Source organism: Chrysemys picta, chromosome 3, assembly GCF_011386835.1.
Source record: "Chrysemys picta bellii isolate R12L10 chromosome 3, ASM1138683v2, whole genome shotgun sequence".
In the NCBI taxonomy this organism is placed as follows: Eukaryota; Metazoa; Chordata; order Testudines; family Emydidae; genus Chrysemys; species Chrysemys picta.
The window spans coordinates 110,579,848-110,605,845 of NC_088793.1; the positions used below are offsets into that span (position 1 = coordinate 110,579,848).

A 25,998-nucleotide genomic window follows, 5' to 3' on the forward strand; every position below is an offset into this window, starting at 1 on the left:
ATATATTCCTTTCTTTAAATTTAATTTCTTTAAAAATCTCTTCACAGTAGCCTGCTAGTGTATAAGATAATTAGTTCCACTTTTCTCTTAGCAAAGCAATTCAGTTACTCCCTCTCTCAATTCTGAGATGCTATCATTAAATAACAATATTAGGAATCCAACAATTTGTGAGTACCTGACGCATGCTATTTTATAAAATACATGTTTATTTATACACAGAAGAATGCAAATGCTAGCTCAACATTGTAGCCCAAAACTAAGTAAAACATACACAGCAACAGAATAGTAGTAATTGCAATTCAAACAAAGCTCCATGTCAGGATTAATTTAAAGCTTAATTGTAAGTGTGCAATGCTTACACGTATCAACTGATCACATAAGTAAATGAAATGCTGACATATTTAATGCTAGTACAACTAACCATTAAATTCTAATACATTTATTTAGATTTAAAATAATAAAAAGATGCCTATCCAAGGCTCGAGATGCCCTAACATTATTAATAAAACAATAAAATCGTATATGAAAGTAATTCAGGTCCTAGCCAGGAAAAAAAAAAGGTTTCTAAATACTATCTCAGTTAAAAATCAATTGCATCTGCACCCACCATATACCAACATGATGCTTCGTGTGTGTGATTTGAAAAGCATGCCATATTCTGTGCACACAGAGCTTGATTCTGATCTCACATTGGTTTAAAGCCCAAGTAGTTACTCCAATGCAAGTGCAGAACTGGGCCCATGCTTGTTCAGAATTCCCAATGGAAATGCTTTTTGTGTGTGTGAATTAATGGTAACATTTTTCTTTTTTTAAAAACTCACCCTCCCCGATGTCAGTGTCATTTGCTGAAGTTAAAGAAGTCAGCAGAGAAACGGTCAGGAAAACAGCAAAGAGCATCTTACACACTACAGTCAGAACTGGAGATCCCTCAAACAGCTCAAAGTCAGGAAACCCCTAGTATCTCTTGCCCTTTCAGTTGCTTTACTTGGCTGGAATAACTAGCTCAATGGGGGGTGAGTTTCTTCAAGACTTTTACATTGTGGGTAGTTTTTTTTTTTTAAAGCTCTTCACAGAAATGACCACCTCCCAACTAATGGCTGAATGGGGTCCTGTGCCCAACAATGGGATTCCTAACGTGCACAGAGATAGTCAGTGGAGACCAAGATTACTCACAAACCAATTTCTACCTAGTTTAGTACTGAATTCCTCCAAGACAGAACACCCACCCACCACACACGCATTTTTGTCACGTACTATAGCAGCAGCATAACTCATTCTTTATTAGGCAGGAGTCTAACCTCCCTTATACCTCACTCACTTCATTTATTGCTTTGGTGTTTTATATCCTTGCATTTTGCGTTGCAGGCTGTTAACAGAGCTGTAAATGGCACCAAACCTTGTTGGAAACACGTAACAAAGGAGTCCAAAGAATTTTGTGCTATCTCCCCTCCCCCCCCCAAAAAAATATAATGATCCTTTGAAGAGAGGTAATTTTTGATGAAGGAAATTGTTTTAATTTTTTTTTGAATGCTACATGGAAAATCATAGTTTCAAGATTCCTACTAAGAATGTGTATGAAAGAACAAAGGTCACCTGGCCACCAGTTACTAGAGTTGAAATATTTATGATACAGTCCTGTTGTGAGCTACCAAAGGGAGCCAGAATCCCACTCTGCAGCCCGTGCGCTCCTGTACAGTGGAATTGCAGTGATTCTATGCTTTTTAGGCCTTGTGCTGACCTGAAAGTTTGCAAGGTGCAAGATTTCATTTTGTGGGGGACAGTTGTGAAGTTTGCGGCCTCATCCCATCAAGATGTCTCTACAGTCACTGCAGAGAATGACTTGTTAGTCTAATGCATCTGTTTTAAGGACAAAGCCTATCATTTTATTTTGGGGTGCTATACATTTGTACTGCATGGTTTTGAGCTATTACACTCACAAATCTACAGTCTTGGTTTGGCCAAGTGCCAGAGTAGTTATCACATGCATTGTTAAAGTACCCGTTGCTGTGGCAAACCTATACAAAAGGGGTCACTTTCCTCAACAGCTGCAAAACCCTTTACATTTCCAGTAATTCTGTTTGTTTCCACTAAGAAAATAACTATAGTCTTGATTATAAATGCAAGTAAAATATGGCTTGATAAACATTCAGCTTTTTATGATCCTTATTGCAATGAATGTGTTACATATGAAAAACACATTATCCTTTTCCTATTCATTGTTCATAGCTGAGGGCTGGATCATTCTTACCATGGAAGAAGACCTTGGGGGAGGAAATTGTTACAAGGATCCAATGGTCCTCCTCCATTGTTCTAGCAAGAGTGGGTTCTGCCCTCCAGCAGGGTAGGCCACAGGACCAGTCCTGAACCTGACAGATGACCAGGGACCTATGGGAGACCCCATACCTCTTCATTGGCTGAATGGGGCTCTCCTGGCTTACCACCAGCTGCAAGGTTGCCTCCTTGTTACAGCTGCTTCCAGACCCAAGGAGTTGGAAGGGTTCTGTAGAAATGAAAATACAACGCCAAGCTATGTTTAGGGTTTTCTGGGAGTCACCAAGAGACTGAGAGGGGACAACATGCATTCCCCCAGCTGACCCATTTTCCTTTCTCTCTCCTGATGTGGACCAGATCTACAACATGCTCCCCTTGGAGTCTGGAGGACAGTGCCACAAAGGCAGCTAACGATCCCCCTTTTGATCTTTGAGCAGGTCACCTATACAAAAGAGCCCCTAAGTGCACAGAGCTGGGAGGCTGGTATCATGAAATGTCAAGGACTAATCCTACACTCTTTACTTAGGTTAAATCCCCATTGACTAAAGAGTGCAGGATTTGATCTGATGTTAGGAAACCATTGCAGAGAAAAGCTACTTGCTGTGCACCTGCCTCCATCATTCTTAAGCTTTCTTTCAGTGGTGTTGGAAGTAGCTAGAAGATACTATGACTGGAATAATGATCCACTCCCTACATGCACAGCAGCTGCATACAAGCTGGTAAAGTAACAGTGTATGCCTGATTTAAGTGGGAAGAGGAAGAATTAAACCCCTTATTTGCCTTTCCTCTAGGCAAACTTCCTCCTTTTGTCACCAGGAATTGGCCCCCTTGTTAATGTACATGAGTCTGAAAGCTCTCTCTGGGCAAAAACTTTGCATTCACGTTAGCTAGGTTACCAAGGTGATAAAGAAAAAGCCGTTCCCAGGAACCATGGCTCCATTTCAGTGTTGTCTCCATCAAATCCAAGCTACTGCTGGATTTAAGTACAGTCCCCTTTGTCTCACACATCAGATTCATTAGATCTATATATCACTATTTGTCCACTGTACTCATGTCTGGGCTGAAAATACTAATTTAGCTCCCAACAAAATTTAACAGGCTGTACAAACAAAAACCCACAATCAAAGAAAGAGCAAGAAAGATGTCAGTCTAGTTGCTTTTATGTTGCATCCTTCTCCCCCCATTTCCTTAGCTGCAGCTTGTTTCTTTTGGTTACAAACTTGTCTTGGCCATGTCAATCAGAGTTATACACAGTTGTATGTGTTGAATATGTGTATACTTGTGCAAGGTGAACTATACAGAAATGGCTCAGGGTTAAAGTGGTGGGGGAGGGAATGTATGTATCTTGGTATTTTTAAGTGTCTAACACTTGAATACCTAAATAAAATAAACTATAACAATGTCCCAAGTGTCTAAGGACAATTTAATTTTGATGGACATGTTTGTTCTTATCTCTATAGATATCTTTTAGAAATGGAAACTTCATTTAAACTGCTTGACGGGGCCAAGTCCATCCCTCTGCTTTTTTGAAGCATCCGATATAGTGGCAGATGTCACACATTGCTAGACCTTTGTGGTCACAACTTAAACATAGAAATGTGGGGCTGGAAGAGATCTTGAGAGGTCCTTAAGACCAAATAAACCTAGACCACCCATAAGCACTGACTTCCCCTCTGCCCAATGGGTGCTCTACCCAGCCCAGCCCGCCCCTTCCCACCTCTACACTGCCCTCACCCCATCCCCATTCCAACCCTTCCCCAAAGTCCCTGCCCTGCCTTGCCTTTTCCCACCACAGCTCCACCCCCATTCCACCCTCTTCCCCCAAGTCCTGTCCCTGCCTCTTCTCCGCCTCTTCCCCCTCCCTCCTGGAAACTCCTAAACTCTGCCAAACAGCTGTTAGGGGGTTGGCGGGAAGCACTGGGAGGGAGGGGGAGGAGCAGGGACGCGGTGCACTGGGGTCGGGGGAGAAGGAGGCAAGGAGGGGGAGCTTGGCTGCCAGTGGGTGCGGAGCACCCGCTAATTTTTCCCTGTGGGTGCTCCAGCCCCAAAGTACCTATGGAGTCGGTGCCTACGATACCACCCCTACAGATGTTTGTCCACCTGCCATTAAAAACCTCCAACAAGAGGGATTCCACAACCTCCCTCAGAAGCCTATTCCAGAGCTTAACTACTCTTCTAGTAAGAAAGTATTTCCTAATATGTAAGCTAAACCTCCCTTGCTACAGATTAAGCCCATTATTTCTTGTCCTACCTTCAGTGGACACAGAAAACAACTGACCACGGTCCTCTTTAGAACAGCCCTTAACATATCTGAACAAAATGTTATGATTTCCCCTTCAGTCATCTTTTCTCAAGACTAAACCTGCCCCATTTTTAACAAATTTTCTTCATAGGTCAGGTTTTCTAAACCTTTTATCCTTGTTGATGCTCTCCTCTGGACTCTAATTTGTTCACATCTTTCCTAAAGTGTGGCACCCAGAATTGGACACTGTACTACATCTGAGGCCTCACCAGTGCCAAATAGAACGGGACCAATTACCTTCCATATCTTAGATAGAACACTCCTGGTACTGTACCCCAGAATATTACCCTTTTTCACAACTGCATCACATTGTGGACTCATTCAATTTGTGATCTACTATAATCCCCAGATCCTTTTCAGCAGTACTACCTGGCCAGCTATTCCCCATTTTGTAGTTATGCATCTGATTTTTCCTTCTCAAGAGAAATACTTTGCACTTATCTTTATTGAATTTAATCTTGTTGATTTCAGACCAATTCTCCCAAATTGTCAAGGTCATTTTGAATTTGAATCCTGTCCTCCAAAGTGCTTGCATCATCTTCCAGCTTAATGTCATCTGCAAATTTTACAGACATACTCTCCACTCTATTATCCAAGTCATTAATGAAAATACTGAGTAGACCAGGACCAATCCCCGTTGGCCCCACTAGATACAATTTCCCAGTTTGACAGCAAACCATTCATTGATAACTACTTTTTGAGTATAGTCCAGTTGTGTATACACCTTACAGTAACTTCATCTAAACCCCAGTTCCATGGTTGGCTTATGAGAATGACACGTGGGACTGAGTCAAAAGCCTAACTAAAAATCAGGATATATCAGATTTACTGGTTCCCACCTAGCTACTAGGCCAGTAATTCTGTCAAAGAAGGAAATTAGGTTGATTTGTCATAAACTAGTTCTTTAAATATCCTATAATGAATTTCATCAGGTGCTGCTGAATTGAATATATCTAATTTATCTAAATATTCTTTAACCTGTTCTTTCCTGATTTTAGATTGTATTCCTTCCCCCTTCTTTCCTTAATGATTTTACCTAGAAATGGGGACACAGGGTAAGAGCTGAAGAGGATTGAACAGATTATTGCATTTCACAGAGGAGGTTGGTAGGTTTATTTCTCTGAAGGAAATGCTGATAATTTCTGGTAGCAGTGGGCACAGTTCTTAGGTGGTGTAGGATCTGTTGCACATTGGGGTTTGTTTGTCAGGACCTCAAGCTTTGAGTGTGATGGGATCAAATTCCAGAAGGGATAGCAGGTAAAACACTCTGGTCTTGATTAAATAGCTTTTCTTTGCTTCTTTTACTAGATGGCATAGTTCTACAGAAGGTCTTTGTGTTGTTAAGAATACCATCTGCATTGTAATCATCTGCCTCTAGGCCTTTACCTAACAAAATTAGTTGATGAACTATGGTGATCTGTTAGTGTAAAGAGAAGGCCAAGGGTCAAGCAGTTGTGCTGTCCTAGTAGCTCATCAGCCCTTTGGCTGTTTAGGTGGGTGATTGTCTTCCTAAGGCATGCTGGAAACTTAAGCTTCAAAAGATTTTGTGGGCAGATAGACTTCGGTGATTCATTTCCTTAGTGGAAAGAAGGTAGGACAGTTTCACAGGGATGAGATGGTGGTTGGACGATGAGGTCAGGACACTTTGTGAGAGTTCCAATATCCACTCCCGAGCTGACAATAAGGTCCCATTGAGAGTATGGTATAGAAACAGTTTCTGAGAAACCCATTGTTTCCATGTGGGTCTAAAGCTGATGTCCTTGGTCCTCTCCACGTGCAAGTTGAGGTAACCAAGAACATGATACCATAAGTAGAACCCCTCCTCCCCCACTTATACACAGAGCCTCCTATAATGAGGAAGAAAAACAGCAAGAGACTTGATGAACCCAATTGGGGCCCTCACTTAGCAGATCTAACTTACAGGAGATGCACTTAGCATGAATATAGAAAATTCTGAAGTATACAGGCCATTCTGCAATTCATGCAAAAGGAAATTCCACCCTAGAACAAACATTTCAAAATAGGTCATTTTCAGCTGACGTGGGTTGAGTGTCCCTTTAAATGTGGTGTTGGCAGTTGGAAAAATCTTGTATGTTGGCTGAACAAACTGGAAATGGAGTTGTGGAGACAAAATGCTATTGTCAGAGAGCCATTTTTCTGAACAGACCTACAGTTTAATCTGTAGGACTCTGTTTGGATAGTTTCTTTTACCCATAGAAGGCTAGGGAAGTAAGTTTGTTCTTTATTCCTTAACTACCTCTGAGAGTGTTAAATCAAACTGGAAACCCTCTTCACAGTCTTGTATATAGAGTAACAACACTGGCAAGCAGTTTTGTTGCAATGCATTATGGGTACCTATGCTTTTCCCCCTCCCTCCAATGAGAAAGAAGAAAACACTGGAACTAGCAGTTATGAAGTGCTTGGGATTTATCAAAATATAAATCAGGGACTGGGATTTGAACAAAGCTGTGAGTCTAAATGATTACTTAATAATGCAGCTGCCTCTCCAAGTCTTCAGATGATATTGTTCATGCTGTAACAAGCTGGAAATATAAAGTGCTTAGATTGAAATTCAAAATTTACTTCTGCAGTAAACAAAGAGACAAAGAGGAGACGTTATAGTCACAAAAAACGTACAGTGGGGTAACAATGGGTTAAACTTTTCTTTAAAAAAAAAGTTTCCACTCATCTACACTCTTTAGTTCCAATAAGCTAGTTTTACAGTAGCTATTTAATAGATTGTGACTCATCTGCCCTAATGTCATTGACCAAATACACTCATTCTTTGTAAGAGATTAAGCAAGCTGGGGGCGGGTGTGTGTGGGGGGGCGAGGAGTGATTTTTTTGGCCTCCTTTTTCCCAGCGTGGGATTCCCATGGTCATGTACCATAAATGAGGGCTATTCTTGTAAACATCTTACATGTCCCAGACAACCAAAAAAGGAAGAAAAACACGGTGTACTGACACAGATGCTTTGCAGAGCAGTGTGTCAGCATGTATAAAACTAAAGAAGCTCTTGTAACACTTGTATTTCAAGCAACAAGCGTTCTGATTAAAATTCAGAAATAGTCAGAATCTTCTAGTTAATCATACTTTTCACAGACTCTTATGTTCACGTCCTTACCACAATTTAAGGGAATGTAAATTTTGAGCTCAAACTTTATCACACTGTTCAGTCCATCCAAAACATTTCTCTTCTAGTTTATCACAACATTTGTATTGGAGAAAATAACAGTGTACTTGCTCTAAAAAGCAGCTGTATGGAGCAAAAGCCCAAATAAGGAAATTTTTTGTATATTTGCAGACAAAACAATGATCCTGGAAGAAATAATGCAGACATAGGGAGCATTAACTTGGTGCGAGTTGTTCCGAAGGGCATGCGGAAAGGGTTGGAAAGGAAGAGGTGTGAACTGCCCCATGCAGATCCTGCAGGTGTGCTCTAAAAGGTACCTAGTTCACATTAATGTAGTTCAGAAGACGAGGTACCTTTTTAGACAATGCAAGCAGGGTCTACACAGGGCAGTTAGAGCACAACAACACTAGTGTGCTTTATAAATCATACCCTTTTGGCGCACTGTACAGACAAGCCCATAGTTTCTGAAAAGAAGTGAATGGGGAAAGAGAAAAGCACACAGACACCAAATGAGTATAAAATGATGGGTAGCTTAATTTTTTTTTTAAATTCTATAACAAAGGAACCCAAATACTTACAGCAAAGCAGTAAAGTAGTCATGGCTTCAAGAATTTTTAAAAATGTGTACAACTGATTCAGTTTTTTACTGTTATTTCAAGACCAATATACATATAAAAGGCATAATTTATCAAGATAACACTGCAGTAAGTGAACACGAAATCTAACTTGCAATGAAACTTCTATGGTGTTATATAATCTGCATGAATACCTAAAAAGGGCATTATGAATACCCAACTAGTTAGTAAAGAGTTTATTTTAAGTGTTACCACTAAGAGGTGCAATCCTTGAGAGTTAAATGCTGAGAACCCTAGAGCACTTGCTATGAGGGTATTCATACTCAATAATGCTTTGTAGAGTAAAAAACCGAGAAGCAAAATACTCTGTTCAGTTTCTCTGACTCCACTTTCCCTTCCCCCAAAGCAAAGCTTTACTCTGAGTGAAATCCTGGCCCCATTGAAGATGGTGGCAAAACTCCCGTTCACTTCATTGGAGCCAAGATTTTACCCTCAAAAGTCCAGCTCAAATGTTCTTTGGAAATAAAATCCATTGTTTTGTATAGTGTGCAAAGTGCAATATCTCTCCAGTGCTATCAGAAAACATGTGCTGATTAGGACATAGCCACAGAATCAAATGAAAATGATTAAAAACCTTACTAATTCTAGCAATCTTAACAGAAGAAGGGTGTTTGACATCTACAGGAATTTATGACAGGTCAACTGATTTAATACAGATGCTATTACTAAGACATGTCCCTTCTGATTTCACTGAGTCAAATCAAAGTTGTTTCACTCAAGTTCTTCAGTTTCTTCTGTGAAAAGGTCTGCCAGATCAGCCACTGTCAACACTGAGGCTTCTGACTGTTTCATGGAAGAGCTGGTGTGGCTGTAGGGAAAATTTGCATGAGAGTTAGAGAACAGAGACTGTGCAATAAAGAAAGAACGTGCAGTTGTAGATTGTCTAATATTTATACTACAGTGAACATCACAAAGGAAGATGACAATGAAGGGTATGTATACAGTGTAGTTGTAGCCATGTTGGTCCCAAGATATTCGAGAGACAAGATGGGTGAGGTATTATCTTTTATTGGACCAACTTCTAGTGGTGAGAGAGACAAGCTTTCGAACACAGAGCTCTCCTTCAGCTCTGGGAAAAGTACTCCAAACATTACGGAGCTAAATGCAAGGTGGAACAGATTGTTCAACATAAGTAGTTAGTACATATTTTAAGGGACCATTTAAGGTAGAGTGGCCTGTTAACAGCTCTGCAGTGATAGGACAAAAAGAGTGGGTTAGTAAGTTACAGACCACAATGATTCCTGCCTCAAATATTTACAAAACGATGGACAGCCCTCAGATATCCATCCCAAACACACAAACTTATCCATTTCATCCTCACCCATAGCAATTTTACATTCAACAACAAACACTTTGTCCAAACCATGGGAACAGCCATATGTCAACCTCTTCATGGGCCACCTTGAAGAAGACAAATGCACCACAAAACCAATGATATACCTCAAACACATTGATGATATTTTCATCCTCTGGACAGATGGCTTAAACTCCCTCATAGATTTCCACCACAACTTCAACAACCAATTCCAATCCATTAAACTCCCCTGGACACCACAATCAGCTTCAACAATGGATCCCTACAGACAACCATATACAAGAAAGAGATCACCACCTCCACTTTCAAAGATCCATTATCCACCCCAAACACACCACCAAATCTGTTATCTACAGCCAGGCACTCAGATACCACAGAATATGCTCCCAAGAGAAAGTCTGGGATATATATCTTAATATTCAAAACTACCTTCACCAAACAAGGACACTCCACCAGAGTAGCAGATTGAATCATGGAATGGGCCACCCAAATATCCTGAGACCCTGCTTCAATACAGAAATAAATCTCCCTCCGACTGCATGCCCTTAGTTGTCACAGACCACCCTACACTGGAACCCATATGGGGTATCATCAAAACAACTACAGCCTATACTCAATGGGGACCCCATCCTAAACTCTCACTTCTGGCCTTCAAATAACCCCCCAACCTCTCCAAGCTCATCATCAGAAGCAAGCTCCCCACAGACCAGGACACACCAACTGCTAGAACAACAGATGCAAAACCTGCAGACATATCTCCACTGCTGTAATGATCAACACTTTCCACAACACATTTCAAGATCCATGGATCTTACATGTGCCCATCACAACATGCAGTATACCTCATCCACTTCACTAAATGCCCCAATAGCAACTATGTGCGTGAAACCAGATAATCACTATGATCTCAAATTAACTCATACAGGAAAATGATAGAAGACAAAAACACCATATCACCTGTAGGTGAACGCTTTTCACAAAATGATCACTATATGTGACCTATCAATCCTCATCCTCACAGGAAACCTGCATAACACTTTCAAAAGACAAATCTGGGAGTTTAAATTCATAACTTTGCTAGGCACGAAAAATCATGGACTGAACAGAGACACTGGATTTATGGCTTACTGCAACAATCTGTAACCCACTATCCCCCTCTTTTTGTCTTATGACTGCAGAGGTGTTAATGGGCCACTCCACCTTGAATGGTTCCTTAGAATTTGTGCTAAACAATGTGTCACCTTGCATTTAGCTGTGACACTTTTCCCCGAGTACCTTCCCCAGACCAGAAGAGGAGCTCTGTAAGGCTCACTAGTTTGCATCTCTCACCAGCGAAGTTGGTCCAATAAAAGATATTACTTCACCCCTCTTGTCTCTCTAAGGAAGGGTAGGGTTATTACCAAGCTCAACCAAAGCAGCATGAACCATCCTGTTTATTATGTGGAGACCATCTTACAAGTCTTCTCACTAGGCAATGTTAAAGACAAAGCAATTAAAGTAGTCTGAGCAGATATTCTGTTGTTCATACTATTCAGTACTACTCAGATTAGGAACACAAGAATTGCCATACTGGATCAGACCCAAGTTCCATCTAGTCCAGGACCCTGTCTGACAGTGACCAGTAACCATATACTTCAGAAAAAGGTGGAATAATCTGCCCCCAGTATGAGATCCTGATCTCTAATAGTAAGAGACTGATGTAAACCCTGCTTTGTACATCTTCCCAAACTACCACAAATAATAAAAAGACTGGAATCAGAACTCATCTGGTGTTTTTGTTGTTTGGGCAAGAAGCAGAATACAGTAGTTTTGCTTCTCTGCAGCTATATTGGAACTACAGTTCTTCTAGTCACAAAAGCTTGGTTCTGTGAACTAAATGGAGGGAACTGTGCAGTTAAAGGGTTTATTTTTTCATAACTTGACTATTACTATACTGTACAACTGGAAATTCTCATCTTGTATTTGTTTGGAGGGGCAAGGGTATGGTTATGAGGGGTAGGGCATCATCCTTATCTTTGAAAGTATTGTCTCATCAATTTTCCACATCTGTACGATATACCAATTCAAATAATTGTCCAATGGTTAAATAGCATGTAAAAATTCAAATAATCTGTCCAATGGTTAAATAACATGATTAATAGCAAAAATTTGGGAAAAGAAATTAAATCTCATGCTTCAGGGCTTACGTCAGTCGCTTACTATTAGATATAATTAAAATGCCTGGGTAATAAGGGTTTTTTCCCCCCGAAAGGAAAAAAAAAGGTCTAGTGTAAACCAGAAATGTAACATCCACATCACATTACAATACAAGATTTGTCCAAATACCAGCTTTTAAAGCTTAACCTGGTACACATCTGTACCATTCTAATGTTTTTGCATGTAAAAATTCAAATAATTTGTCCAATGCTTAAATAACATTATTAATAGCAAAAACCCTATCCACCTTAGGTCTAGTTCACCATTACATTAGTCCAGTTTTATGATAGTATAATTTCACTGATTGCTATGCAATTACACTACTGTAAAACTGGAGTACTGAAGACATGAATCTGGTCTCACATTTATGGTTATTCAACACACATACACCTCTACCTCGATATAACACTGTCCTCGGGAGCCAAAAATTTTTACCGCGTTATATCGAACTTGCTTTGATCCACCGGAGTGCACAGCCCCGCCCCTCCGGAGCGCTGCTTTACCGAGTTATATCCGAATTCATGTTATATCGGGTCGCGTTATATCGGGGTAGAGGTGTACCTGAATGGTTCATGTCCTTGGAGACTCTTCTGGTCTCTTAATTAAAATGTCTGGCCAGTAACTGGACTTATTTATATTGTGTTTCTTTTTCAAATCACTGAATACCAAATCTAGGTTAAAGTGTCAATTTTTCAAAGCTTTGCTGAAAACATTTTGGGACTTTAGTCAAAACATTTCAGAGCTGAGCAAAAGTTTATGACTGAGTAAAAACTTCACAAATATAATGAATACAGCATAATAACCTCTTAAACAGAGTGAATACAGCGTAATAACCTCTTAAACAGAATGCAGGGTGTATGTATGAAAACTACTTTCATTTTGGTGCAATATTACCATGCTTTTTAGCTCCCTGCCCCACAAAAAATGTACCTTCTCTCTACAGTTTTCAGCATCATCTGCATTCTTTCTTCTATTGTTGCTTTTATCAGGAACCTGTGAACAATGGTGGGCCTGCATGTTTAAAAAAAATAAAATTGAGCACTGGCATATTGTCATAAGATTGTCAAGAAGTTTAGGCCCAAATTTTGGCCTCCCTACAAATTATTTTAACCTTGTTGAAAGTGTCCTCTGGATTTTAAAGGCCCAATCCTGTAAAGTGCTGAGCAACCTCTACTGAGAGTAAAGGGTGTTCAGCACTTCCCACCACTCAAATAGCAACTTTGCAAGATCAGGCCCTCAATGATTATAAAAATAATTAAATAAAACCCTAATAAACACTGGGTAAAATTCTGCTCTCAGTTTTACTAGTAACAATAAAAAGGGTTCAAAATGTATATTATGTGCACAACTCTGACTAGGGACTGAGAAGCACAACCCCAGGAGCTCAGCGGCATGGTTCCTTCTATAACTCCCAGGACCAGATTAACTCATCACTTCGTCCTAATCAAACATATACTTCTGGGCCCCTACCCTGTTGGAGAATAAAGTAGTTTCTTTACTCAGTGCCCCCCCTTTGCTTGGAAATGGCAAATGAGCCTCAGCTGTGTGTGAGGAATATCTCTGCCCACTTACTTATCCACTTATGTGGGGATGCACATGAACAGAAAGAACTTCACTCATTTGAGTGATTGGTAGGATTGCCAACCCTCCAGGGTTGTCCTGGAGTCTCCAGGAATTAAAAATTAATCTTTTATTAAAGATTATGTCATGTGATGAAATCTCCAGAAATACATCCAACCAAAATTGGCAACCCTAGTGATTGGTGTTGTGATCTGGCACAAAGTGGTGCAACATCATGTGAAGTTCTTTCAGTTCGCGTGCAAATCTGCATCAGCAAATATACATAAATATAAATAAGTGGGGGCCCCGGCCCAGGGACATGCCTGGTTTACTTATGCATTAATCCAGCCCAGGTAACTCCTCAGCACACAGGGGGAGCACTCCTGCAGCTACACCTTTTCAGGGAATGTGACCTGCTCCTCCCTCATATGCTGGGCCTGCTCCATAGACTAGCACAGTATGTGGATGGGAAAAGAGTCCTGCCTTCTCCGAGCCCACTTTGGGGTGATGTACACATGGAATGGGGATAAGGAGGAAGCATCTCCTGAACTTCTCTGAGTAAAGGGATTGTGACAGGCTCCTTGCATGCTGTCTTGAAGAGCCCCCTTTTATGAGGGCCAGTCATAATCTGGTCCTGAGTAATGAACTCAGTCCATTGTTTGTATAGGACCTACAATGTTTTATACTTTGTTGCTTTTGAGCCCGTCCAAGAAAGTGAGCTCCAGGTAATGACTAATTAAACCTCATTTTCAGAGTTGTGCTGATGTCGCTAATGCAGAAGACAAACCAACACTTTCTTTGGCTTATGTGCCCTATAAAAAAGGGTAAAAAAATCTGATTGCCAAATGGAGAATAGCAAAGCTAAAGGGAAATAAAAAGAATTTTCAAGGTCCTGAGCGGGTGAAACAGAGCAGAGTAACAATCAAAAGGTAATATCTATGAAAATAGCTGGAGATCCTTCTGAGAATACTTTTTTTTAGAATAGGAATTTATATTAGAAAATGAAGAGCACTAAACACTGCTCAGTTAGAACCTGATTCAAAGTCCATTGAAGTCAATGGGATTCTTTCAAGCCCTACTGTAAAATTTACTAGATAAAGTCAATAGAACTACTCATGTGGGTGAAAGATAAGCATGAGCACAGGCCTATGCAGGGTAGGAGTCTAAATCTGGAGTAACTCCAGATATATGCTGGTGAAATAACAGAATTTGGCCCTTACTACACATTTAACTTGTACACAGTTCTCTTCTTGACTCAAGGCTCCTTACAATTTTATTTTCATTATTATTTTATTACAGTGTACAACACAAAAGACAGTTACCTTTTCCATAACTGGTGTTCTTTGAGATGTGTTGCTCATGTCTATTCCATAATAGGTGTGTGTGATCGCCACGTGCACCGGTACCGAAAGTTTTCCCCATAGCAGTACCTGTAGGGGAGCACCCCAGCGACCCCTGGAGTGACGCCTCCTTGGCGTGGTATAAGAGGGGCTGCGCGCTCCCCCCACCCTCAGTTCCTTCTTGACAGAGGGGAAGGAGGGTGGGATGTGGAATAGACATGAGCAACTCATCTTGAAGAACACCAGTTATGGAAAAGTTAACTGTCTTTTCTTCTTCGAGTGATTGCTCATGTGTATTCGACAATAGAGGATTCCAAGCTATATCTGTTAGAGGTGGGTAGGAATTCACAAACCCTTGGGACGGGGCACAGCCCTGCCGAACCCGGCGTCCTCGCTGGTCTGGAAGACGATTGCATAATGCGAGTGAACAAGTGAACCGAAGACCATGTGGCAGCCCTGCAAATATCCTGAATGGGGACATGGGCTACAAAGACAGCCGACAAGGCTTGCGCCGTAGTTGAGTGTGCCCTTACAATTGACAGCGGAGGGATTCCTGCCAGGTTTTAACAGATACGGATGCACGAAGTTATCCAGTTGGAGAGCCGCTGAGTGGAGATCAGCCAACCCCCCATGCGTTCGGCCGAGGCGATGAACAGCTGCGAAGAGTTCCTGAATGGCTTAGTCCGCTCCAGGTAAAAGGCCAGAGTCCGTCTCACATCCAGCATGTGGAGGCGGCGCTCCTCACTGGACACATGGGGCTTGGGGCAGAGGACCAGCAGGAAAATGTCCTTACCCATGTGGTAGGCAGAGACCACCTTCTGGAGGAACGTAGGGTGTGGGCAGAGCTGGATCTTATCCTTATGGAATATCGTGTATGGGGGCTCGGAGGTCAGGGCCCTCAGTTCCGAGACCCGTCTAGCTGATGTGATCACCACCAGGAAGGCTACCTTCCACGAGAGGTGTGACCAGGAGCACATAGCTAGCGGCTCAAAGTGGGGGACCCGTCAACCAGGCCAGCACCAAGTTCAGGTCCCACTGCAGGACTGGGGTGGAAGGCTGATATGGCTGCCAAGTGCACCTTGACGGACGAGGGCTCAGACCTTGGGTTCTAAGGTGAAGGTGGTAGTCTAAAATGAGCTGGATTGGGGCAGCCACAGGGGAAACGCCCCGCTCAGCCACCCACCAGGAAAACCGGGACCACTTTGCCTAGTAGGCTCGATGTGTGGAGGATCGCCTGCTTTCCAAGAGGACACGCTGAAACCCTTCCAAGCATGTCCTTTCCTCCCTGCCTAATCCTTGAGCAGCCACGCCGTGAGGTAGAGTGCCGCTAGGTTGGGGTGGAGGAGGCAGCCCTGGTCCTGGGAGAGCAGGTCCGGGCGGGACGGTAACAGCCATGGCGGGGGGACTGCCAGGCTCGTGAGGGATGGTAACAGCCACAGTGGGGCGACTGCCAGGCTTGTGAGGGTCCTGTAACAATGTTGCCTGGGCCACACTGGGGCAATCAGGAGGACCCTGACCCTATCCATCTTTAACTTTTCCAGAACCTTGCCGATCAGCGGGATCGGGGGGAAGGCATAGAGAAGCTGGCCTGACCAGGACAGGAGGAAGGCATCGGAGATCGCGCCCACTCCCAGCCCCCCCCCCGCTCCTCCCCCCCCGGAGCACAACCGGCGACACCGGTGGTTCTCCCGAGTCGTGAACAGGTCCACCTGGGGAGTTCCCCATTCTTGGAAAGGCAGTACACCTTCTCTGGGTGTAGAGACCACTCGTGCTGAGAGGAGAAGTCTCGGCTCAGGCGATCCACCCGTGAGCTCAGGGAGCCCGGTAGGTGGTAGGCTGTAGGCAAATGTCTTGGGCTATACAGAAGTCTCACAGCCTGGGAGCTTCCTGGCAGAGGAGCGGGCCCCGCCTTGCCTGTTGATGTAAAACATTGAGGCCGTGTTGTCTGTGAGAACCCTGACCACTCTGCCCTCCAGGTGCGAGTGGAAGGCCGCGCACGCCTGCCGGACCGCCCTGAGTCCCTTGACGGTTATATGCAGGACAAGGTCCTGCGCAGACCACAGACTTTGGGTCTGAACGTCCCCCACATGGGCTCCCCACCCCAGGACCGCTGCGTCAGACACCAACTCCACCGATGGGGGCCTGCCCCTAAACGGGACCCCGTGGAGCATGTTCCACCAGGGAGGACCACCATTGTAGGGAGGTGATCACTGGCTCGGGCACAGTGGGGACCTTATCCATCCTGTCTCTGGCCTGGAAGAACACCAAGGCCAACCAGAGCTGGAGACGCCTCATTCTGAGTCTGGCGTGGCGAACCATATATGTGCATGCTGACGTGACCCAGGAGCTGGAGACACGCTCTGGCTATTGTCACGGGGAACTTTTTGACTGTGTCAATAAGCCCTTTCAGGGTCTCAAATCTGTCCGGTGGGAGGAGGCCCTGGCCAATGTCACGTGCAGGACTGCCCTGATAAACTCTATGTGTTGTACTGGGACTAACGTGGACTTGGTATCATTCACCAAGAGGCCCAGGGTGGCGCACGTGGACAGGAGCGCCACATGATCCCGTTCCTGCGACTGGGAGCTGTCCTTGACCAGCTAGTCGTCCAGATAGGGGAAGATCTGAGGCTGCCACCACAGACATGCACTTTGTGAATATCCTGGGACCAGTGGACAGGCCAAATGGGAGGACCGTAAATTGGTAGTGCTCCTATCCAACTGTGAAATGTGGGAAACGCCTGGGCCCCTCAAATATATGAATGTGGAAGTATGCGTCCTGCGGATTGAGGGCAGCGTACCAGTCACCGGGATCCAGGGAGGGGATGATGGAGGCCAGAGAGACCATGCAGAAGTTGACCTTTATCATGTACTGGTTCAGGCCTCGCAGGTCCAGGATGGGCCTGATGTCCCCTTTGGCCTTCAGGATAAGGAAATAGCGGGAGTAGTACCCCTTGTGTTTGAACTCCACTGGCACCACTTCCACCGATCCTAAACCAAGGAGCTGCCCCACCTCCTGCTCGAGAAGGGCCTCGTGAGAGGGGTTCCCCAGAAGGGATGGGGCGGAGGGTGGTTGGGCAGGGTAGAGGTAAACTGGAGGGTGTAACCCCAGGAGATGGTGTTGAGGACCCAACGGTCCAAAGTCAGCTGTGACCACTCCAGGAGAAAAGCACACAACCGGTTGGAGAAGGGAAGCTTTATTGTGGGTGGATCTCTGATGAGAACTGGTAGGGGGCCACTGGGCGTCCTGTCAAAACCGCCGTTTCCCTGTCTATTTGCCTTTGGAGGACCCAGGCTAGGGGGCAGACCGAGACTGCCTCTGCGGGCATTGCTTATAGTCCCGTGACTTTTTATAAGGGGGCTCGTATTTAGAGTGGGTGGCCTGGGTGGGAGCTTGCTGAGGCTTAAACTTGGTCCTGGCCGGAGCCAGGATGTAGAGGCCAAGTGTCTTAAGCGTAGTGCGGGAATCTTTCAGGCCGTGCAATTTCATGTCCGTCTGTTCCGCAAACAGGGCCTTGCCATTGAACGGGAGGTCTTGCAAGGAGTTCTTCATCTCACTGGACAGCCCACACAACAGGAGCCATAACGCCCTCCTCATGGACACCGTGGAGGTCATAGACCTTGCAGCCGTATCCGCAGCATCCAACACTGCCTGCAGGGTTGCCCTGGCAGCCGCTGTACCCTCCTCCACCAGAGCTTTGAACTCGTTCTTCTCACGCTCCTGGAGGGAATCCTCGAATTTGGGTAGAGAGCCCCACAATTTGAACTCATACCGACTCAGGAGAGCCTGATGATTCACCACCCTTAACAGGAAACTCGAGGACGAATAAACCTCTCTCTCAAATAAGTCCAGCCTTCTTGAGTCTTTATTTTTCGGAGTAGGGGCTGGTTGGACCTGCCTCTCCCTGTGGTTGATCGACTCGACCACCAGGGAGTTGGGGGCAGGGTGGGTGTACAGGTATTCATGCCCCTTGGCAGGCACAAAGTACTTCCATTCTGCCCTCTTAGAAATGGGGAGCAAGGAAGCCAGGGTTTGCCACAAGGTGTTTGAAATCTTTGCCATCCCTTTGTGGAGTGGGAGATCCACCCTGCTCGGTACTGAGGCAGATAGAACATTGAAGAGGGAGTCCGAGGATTCCTCCACCTCCTCGGCCGGAAGGTTGAGGCTTGATGCCACCCTTTTCAATACTTCCTGGTGGGCAGTCCTCCTGAGGAACAGAGGGAGGAGGGGCCGTAATCGCCTCATCAGGGGAGGATGAGGATGCGGGAGCGGTACTCTGCGTACCCACCAGTACTGGAGGTCCCACCACTTGGTCGCCCTCCGGGCATGGAAGCGAAGATGCACGCCCCACCGACTCCTTTCTGGGAGGCTGGGAAAGGGAGGCCGATGGTCTTTCCGAGGCTCCAGCCACTGAGCGAGCCTGCACCAGGGGCTGCGTCAGGGGCCATGGGGCCCATTGGTACCACGGTGCCGGCCAAGGAGCCTGGTCCCATTGTACCTGCTGTGGCACTGGTAGAGCAGGCTGTTCAGCCTGACTAGCCTGTCCCCAATCGACTGATGACTACTAAGAGAGGCCGGGCTGGCATACGACCTGCCGCTGTCCCTGGACCGGGAGGAGCAGTGGTGTCGGGAACGGTGCTGACCACGAGACCGTGATCCCGACATGGAGGAACGGTACCGCCAGTAGCAGCTGCTCCACGATCGGCTCTGGCGGGCGGATCTGCGATGGTGAGGTGTCGGCGATCGACGCCTGGGACTGTGGGAGCAGTGCCATGGCAGGGTCCTGAAGCAAGACGAAGAACAGGGACAGTGTTGACGCCCCTATTGCGACAGGCTACGGTAGCCTCTCGGAGACGAGACCTGCTCCCCTCGCGAGGTCTACAGTCCCTCGAGGTGAAGCGGTGCCTGGAACCCCTGTCAGTCAGAACCCAGCCAGACAACCTGGTGGGGGTCAATGGTGACGGGTGTGGACTATGCACGGGACGGTCGCTGAGTGGCGAAGGGCGTGGGGAACATTCCCTCGACCGCAAACAGTACTGACCAGGAAGCGACTGTGGAGATCCAAGTGGTGGCTTGCCTTTGGACTGGGGAGCCAACGGTGGTGTGCCCCTGGTACCGGCAGAGACATAACGTCCTGGGACGCTTGCAGGGCCTCTGGGGTGGAGGAAACCCAGACATCTGGGGAAGCCTGTGCTGAAAGGGCTGGGCTACTCCACTCAACTTGAGTCGGAGGCCTGGAGGCTGACAAGGACTGCGAACTGCCCAACGTAGGTCTAGTCTCTCCCCTGGTCTTGCTCCGGTGCCTTGGCGGAGAAGACCTCTTCTTAGCCTTCTTGGTGTGCCCCGCGGACGGGGAGCAGTGCCAACTGGTGGAAGGAACCAAAGGGTCGCCGCGCACCAACACCGCGGTACCCAGTGCCGACTTGGAGCGGCGCACCGGAGTTGGGGTCAACGCCGACTCCATCAGAATGGCTCGGAGCCGAATGTCCCTTTCTTTCTTGGTCTGAGGCTTGAAAGATCTGCAAATCTTGCAGCGATCGCTGAGATGGGTTTCCCCCAGACAGTGTAAACAGTACGCGTGCAGGTCATTCACTGGCATCAGCCACCTGAAAGTGTTGTACAACTTAAAGCCCGGGGCACGCCCCGGCTTGGGCGCACTAACTAAACTAACACTAATCTAAACTACTTCAATTACAGGTACTACTAACTATGAATGAACAAGCGTTCAAGAGGAAAGCTGCAGACAAGCTGGAGCAGAGCAGTTCCAATGCTGGGGGCAAGAAGGGTGGGGGGGAGCGCGCAGTACCCCTTATACTGCACCATGGAGGCACCACTCCAGAGGTCGCTAGGGGCGCACCCCTACGGGTACTGCTAGAGGAAAAACTTCCGGCACCGGTGCATGTGGCGAGCAAGCACACCACCTATTGTGGAATATAAATGAGCAACACCAAAATAGCAATACTAAAAATTGTGCAGAATCATTGATCATCTATGCTTGAGATATTTAGATAGTAATATAAAAGAACAGTGTCAATTTAAAACCTAGCCAATTTCAAAAATTAGATATTACATCTGGCCCTTTTGTCCCTCTGCCAGTCTGTAGTTTAATAGTTAAATTTTCCTATTTTTAAGACTATTTCTCTTCCCTAAGGTTGTGTGAGACAACCCCCCACACAAACAATGGAAACTGACTATACAGTGGAAATTGCATTTGATAGTGCTTTGTGTATTGTCAGTTTCACAAACTAAGCAGTCATCCATTTTTCCAGTTATAGTTAAACAAAAAAGTTTAGAGGAATCTTAAGTGGTTTCAATTAATAATGGCTACTGCAGAAAAATCTAGGAGAGATACTTCTCGTAATAACAGGAAGTAGCATTTTAAAAAAGAAGATAAAAATTACTACTTTCATAAGCTGACAGTGTCCCTTTAAGGAATAACTGTATTGTCGTACAGGTGTCATACGTTGCTTACACAAATGAAAGTGCTAAACAATTTCTCCTACAGTTTTAATGGTTATAGAATATAAGCAATGATCATCAATGTAAAGCTTAACATCAGTAGGTATCTTTTAACCTGGCTAAAAAAAAACAAAAACAAAAACAAAACACATGACTAATAAAGTATTTGGGCTAGACTGTCTCCTTCCACAGGAAACAGTCTACTGGAAACTTCAGTAGGTTTGTAAGGTTTTTTTTTTTTTTTAAACTGCATGGAGCATTCCATGAGTACAGTGTGAAAACCTCACAATGCTCATTTCAAGAGACCCGGAGGGTGGGCCAACTCTTCCTCTATGCTCCAAATAGACCAGGGGTGGGTCAGATCTGGCCTGCCAGCCATTTTAATCCGGCCCTCGAGGTCTGGGGCTTGCCCTGCTCCGGCTCTCCAGATGGGGAGCAGGATCGGGGGCCACTCCACGCAGCTCCTGGAAGCAGCGGCATGGCCCCCCTCCTGGGGCAGCCAGGGGGCTCCACTCTGTACGCTGTCCCCGCCTCAAGCACCACCCCCGCAGCTCGCATTGGCTGGGAACCAGCCTCCTCATCCTCAGCCCCACCCCAGAGCCTGTACCCCCAGCCGGAGCCCTCACCCTTCACCCCCCCTGTGCCCCAATCCCCTACCAGCCTGGAGCCCCCTCCTGGACTCTGAACTCCTCATTTCTGGCCCCACCCCGGAGCCTGCACCCCCAATCAGAGCCCTCACCCCCTCCCGCACCCCAACCCCAATTTTGTGAGTGTTCATGGCCTGCCATACAATTTCTATTCCCCAATGTGGCCCACTCCTGAAATAGACCTACCACTTAGCCCAGTGTTTCTCAAACTGGGGCCGCCGCCTGTGTAGGGAAAGCCTATGGCGGGCTGGGCCGGTTTGTGTACCTGCCCCGTCCACAGGTCCGGCCGATCACGGCTCTCATTGGCCGTGGTTCGCCGTTGCAGGCCAATGGGGGCTGCTGGAAGCAGCAGCCAGTACGTCCCTCGGCCTGCGCCGCTTTCAGCAGCCCCCATTGGCCTGGAGCGCCAAACCGCAGCCAGTGGGAGCCACGATCGGCCGGACCTGCAGATGGGGCAGGTAAACAAACCGGCCCAGCCCACCAGGGGCTTTCCCTATACAAGCGGCGGCCCCAGTTTGAGAAACACTGACTTAGCCTGACCACCTAGCTTCCTCAGGAGCCAGACCTACTCGCAAACATATACTTTATCCTCCTCCCCAAAAGGGGGGTAAGTGGAAGAGGAGCTCACAGCATTTCCAAAGCGGATTTCCACTCAGAAATCCACAGCACCCTCGGGAGCATTTTGCTGGGAATGACTGCTCCTCATTTCCATTCATCTATCTCTGACTCTTGGTTCACTTCCTTTGGACCTGTAGAATCCAGGCCCTGCACTGTTTGAGAGAGTGCTTTCACAGCTCCCAGGGAAGGTGGAGTTTACAACTGAGTCAGTAGTAATCTCTCCCAAATCTTTAATGTGCTTCACCCACTTTTTACTGAGTTAGGCTCAATTGTGGCTCCTAAATAAAGGGGAGAATTGGGCCTTTTATGTTTTCCAGCCCAACCCACCCATTTTTCAGAACTACATGCAGAAGGGCCACACCCTGGCAGAGTGGCTTGTTTTTATTAGTGTAAATATACAATTAAATGATTATGATCATTAATTAGAAAAAAAAGAATTTTTAAGAAGTTTGCGTTAAAACACAACAGCAAAACTGAATACAAGAGAAGTCTACAAGGAAAAAAATATTGTTATGCTTCTTTTTTTCCACATGTAAAGCATGTGGTTCTTGAGATCAAAGCAGTTAAGCTAGTAAGATATTGATCCCTTCTGAATTACCTGCCATTCAGATAAAATAGAAAAATATCATTAACCTAAGCTGCCTTTACAAAATCAAAGAGAGTTTGTAATGCTAGTGGCTAGAGCTTGAGATATGGAGTCAAGACACTAGATTCTAGTCCTGGATCTGACTATGTGGTTTTAGGTAAATCACACAGGGCAACGTTTTTGTAAGTGCCTAAGTGTCTTTGGAACCTAAGTCCCACTGACTTTCAATGAGACTTAGTGCTTAAGTCACTTTTGAAAATGAAAGCAAGAGCTTAAGTCACTTAAGTATTTAGGTTCTATTTGAAGATTTAATCCATAACCATTTTGTTCCTCAGTTTATCCATCTGTAAAGTGGGGATACCTATTATACTTCCTCACAGTTTAGAGATTCTCAGAAGGAGGTTGCCACATCAGAGCATAGCATTATTTTAGACTGGCAAGGCAATATAACAGCAATTTTAAGCAACATTTATTTTAATTCTTACTTTGTTTGTCCAATACGATGCACTCTGCCAATGGCCTGAAGTTCATGTGCAGGATTCAAAATGGGCTCCACTAGCAGAACATGAGTTGCCTCAATTATATTTAATCCATTGGAACCAGTATGAAGGGGTAGCAACAAAATATTGATCTTGGGATCATATTTAAATGCCGAGAGGTTCTCCTAGGAGATAAACACCATATTAGCATTTCAGTGGGAGTTATTCCTGAATAAGGAGTGTAGGATAGGTACAACAATCAGGATCCAGACACCCCAGGGTGAAGAATGAGAAATTGAATCAACTAATTGTATACAATATTATTGTACTACAAAAGTGTGAGTAATGTCTGTTAGGAAAGCTGGTGACTTTCTGGTCATTAATATTACTGAGTGATGTATGTACACTTAGTTTGTAAAGAGTTAGATATGTATGCTGGGAATATGTTCCTAAATCACGGTCAGACTAAGTAATCCCAGTAGAGTAGATAAATAGGTTCGTCCCGGACAAAGGAATGTGGATTTGCCAGTCTGCCGAGGTCAAGCTTTGTAAGGTAGAGAAAATATATTTGCATCTAAGGTAAATAAAGTAAACAAACCAATAGAAAGAGGATGAAGACGACGACATGGCATCTGCACATCAGTGGGAGAGTACCTCTGTCTGGGGTGTGCACTTCAAAAGAAACATTTCAAAGGTTTACTAGACTATAAGAAGGGCAGAAAATCCCTAAGTTACCCATCACTTAGGGGACAAAGAGATCAGCACCCGCTAATTCTGTGAACAGTGGATCCTCCTGCCCAAAGGGCTGGAGAGGCTGGTAGCCTGATGTGAGAAAGCTGCTTAGGAAAAGATTGTAACTCGCTAATGTTAGTTTTAGTCACTAGAAAGCGTGTTGTTTTGTTTGTAACCATACCTGTCTCTTTTTCTCTGGCTTAGTACCACTTACATTTATGTTTTTTAATAAACATACTCTTAGTTGTACTATAAACCAGTGCTGTGTATTAAGGTAAAAAGTATGCCTTCAGCTGGGCTATCAGGCTGGTGTGTATGTACACTGTCTCTTTGGAGACAGTGGATTTAGTAATTTCTGTGAATATCTAGTGAGAGGGACTGGACACTACAGAGGCAAATATATTTTCACTGTCTCTACCTTACGTCCTTTGTCCGGGATGAACCTTTGTCTCTGGGTTCACTGAATGTTACCTGCAAGGCAAGGTTTAGATTGGCAGAGGCCTTGGCTACACTTGCGGATTCACAGCGAGTGTATTTGCGCCACCAGCGCTGCGAGAGCTCTCTCGCAGCGCTGCAAGTACTCCACCTCTCCAAGGGGAATAGCTTGCGGCACTGCGAGCGAGCGTGCAGCGCTGCAGGCGCTGATTACACTGGCGCTTCACAGCGCTGCACTCGCTGCGCTCACACCCCTGAGCACAGCAAGTGCAGCGCTGTGAATTGCCAGTGTAGCCAAGGCCTGAGTCTCAAAAAGGTTGCTGGAGAGGCAGATAGACTGGTGTGGCAAGGAGGTGACATACTAATTAAGCTCCAGCAAAGCTTTCTCTTGCTGAGGCAGAGGGGTAACACAGTGGCTTACACTTCTTGGTTTCCTGAGAAGAATGTTTGTCTTTTTGTTTTAAAAAAAAAGACAATTTAGTAATTGGCAGCCCTGAACACAGAAGTCTTCTTTTATCCAAAGGACAAATGAGCAGCAGCAGTGCAAGCATCCCCCACAACATCCTAGCTGATCTGTCTCATCCCTTTCAGCCACACAATTTTTTTTTTAATTATAGTTTATGGCTTATTTTTGTGTTTTTGATAGTGTTTTTTTAATTATGATGATTTCAGAGTTCATTAGCTCAGAAATCAAATGCTCTGCCTTGATCAGTTCTATTATTCTCATTCCATTTTCCCAAAGGAGATGCAAGGTGAAAGGGTCAAATGAATTTCTGCTGATTATTTCCCCACCAACTCCTCCCACAAAAAATGACTTGCAGCAAAATCAGCTTTCTGTACCTGAAATTTACTAATTCCATTTATCTGAGCAAACACCATGTTGTTATCATATAGAGCTTTTGAAATTATGTCCAAAACATCTTGCCACTAGAAAAACACAATATAAAAGCAAGTCAGTATTACAAATAGCACTGACAACACTAGAACATGAAAATATGGCAGGACTATAATATCTTAACCTTACCAATAAATAACCCAAGAGACTGCAGTTATAAAAGGAACCTCTTATGATACGCCTTAAATTAACATTAAACAAATTTTTGTTTTTTTGGTGGTTTTTGCCCTCCAAGAACAATATATTTTAAAAATTGTCTTAATATTAAAAATTCAAAGTGGCAAACAGTTCAGCATTCAAAGTGGGCAAACAGAATCCATAGGAGAGAAAACCAGTGTAAAGAAATAAAGATAAGTTTGAGCAGAAGAGATTTGCAACAATGAAATATAGTTTTAAA

General features: G+C 44.8%; 2 protein-coding genes across 8 annotated transcripts in view; both read right to left on the reverse strand.

Moving 5' to 3' along the window:
* The window catches only part of LOC112060820 (alpha-tectorin-like), a 40,096-nt gene extending 32,013 nt beyond the window's left edge, over positions 1 to 8,083 (reverse strand). For both annotated transcript variants that reach the window (XM_024112790.3, XM_042848217.2), the window contains exon 1: positions 822 to 8,083. In XM_024112790.3, coding sequence (XP_023968558.1) covers positions 822 to 897 — 76 coding nt within the window. In that variant the 5' untranslated portion in view covers positions 898 to 8,083. The remainder of the gene's footprint in view (positions 1 to 821) is intronic.
* Positions 8,084 to 8,216: 133 nt separating this feature from the next.
* The window catches only part of SHPRH (SNF2 histone linker PHD RING helicase), a 142,573-nt gene continuing 124,791 nt past the window's right edge, over positions 8,217 to 25,998 (reverse strand). For all 6 annotated transcript variants that reach the window (XM_008177225.4, XM_065588788.1, XM_065588789.1 and 3 more), the window contains 4 exons: positions 25,547 to 25,633; positions 23,546 to 23,724; positions 12,783 to 12,863; positions 8,217 to 9,149 (listed from right to left, as the gene is read on the reverse strand). In XM_008177225.4, coding sequence (XP_008175447.4) covers positions 9,053 to 9,149; positions 12,783 to 12,863; positions 23,546 to 23,724; positions 25,547 to 25,633 — 444 coding nt within the window. In that variant the 3' untranslated portion in view covers positions 8,217 to 9,052. The remainder of the gene's footprint in view (positions 9,150 to 12,782; positions 12,864 to 23,545; positions 23,725 to 25,546; positions 25,634 to 25,998) is intronic.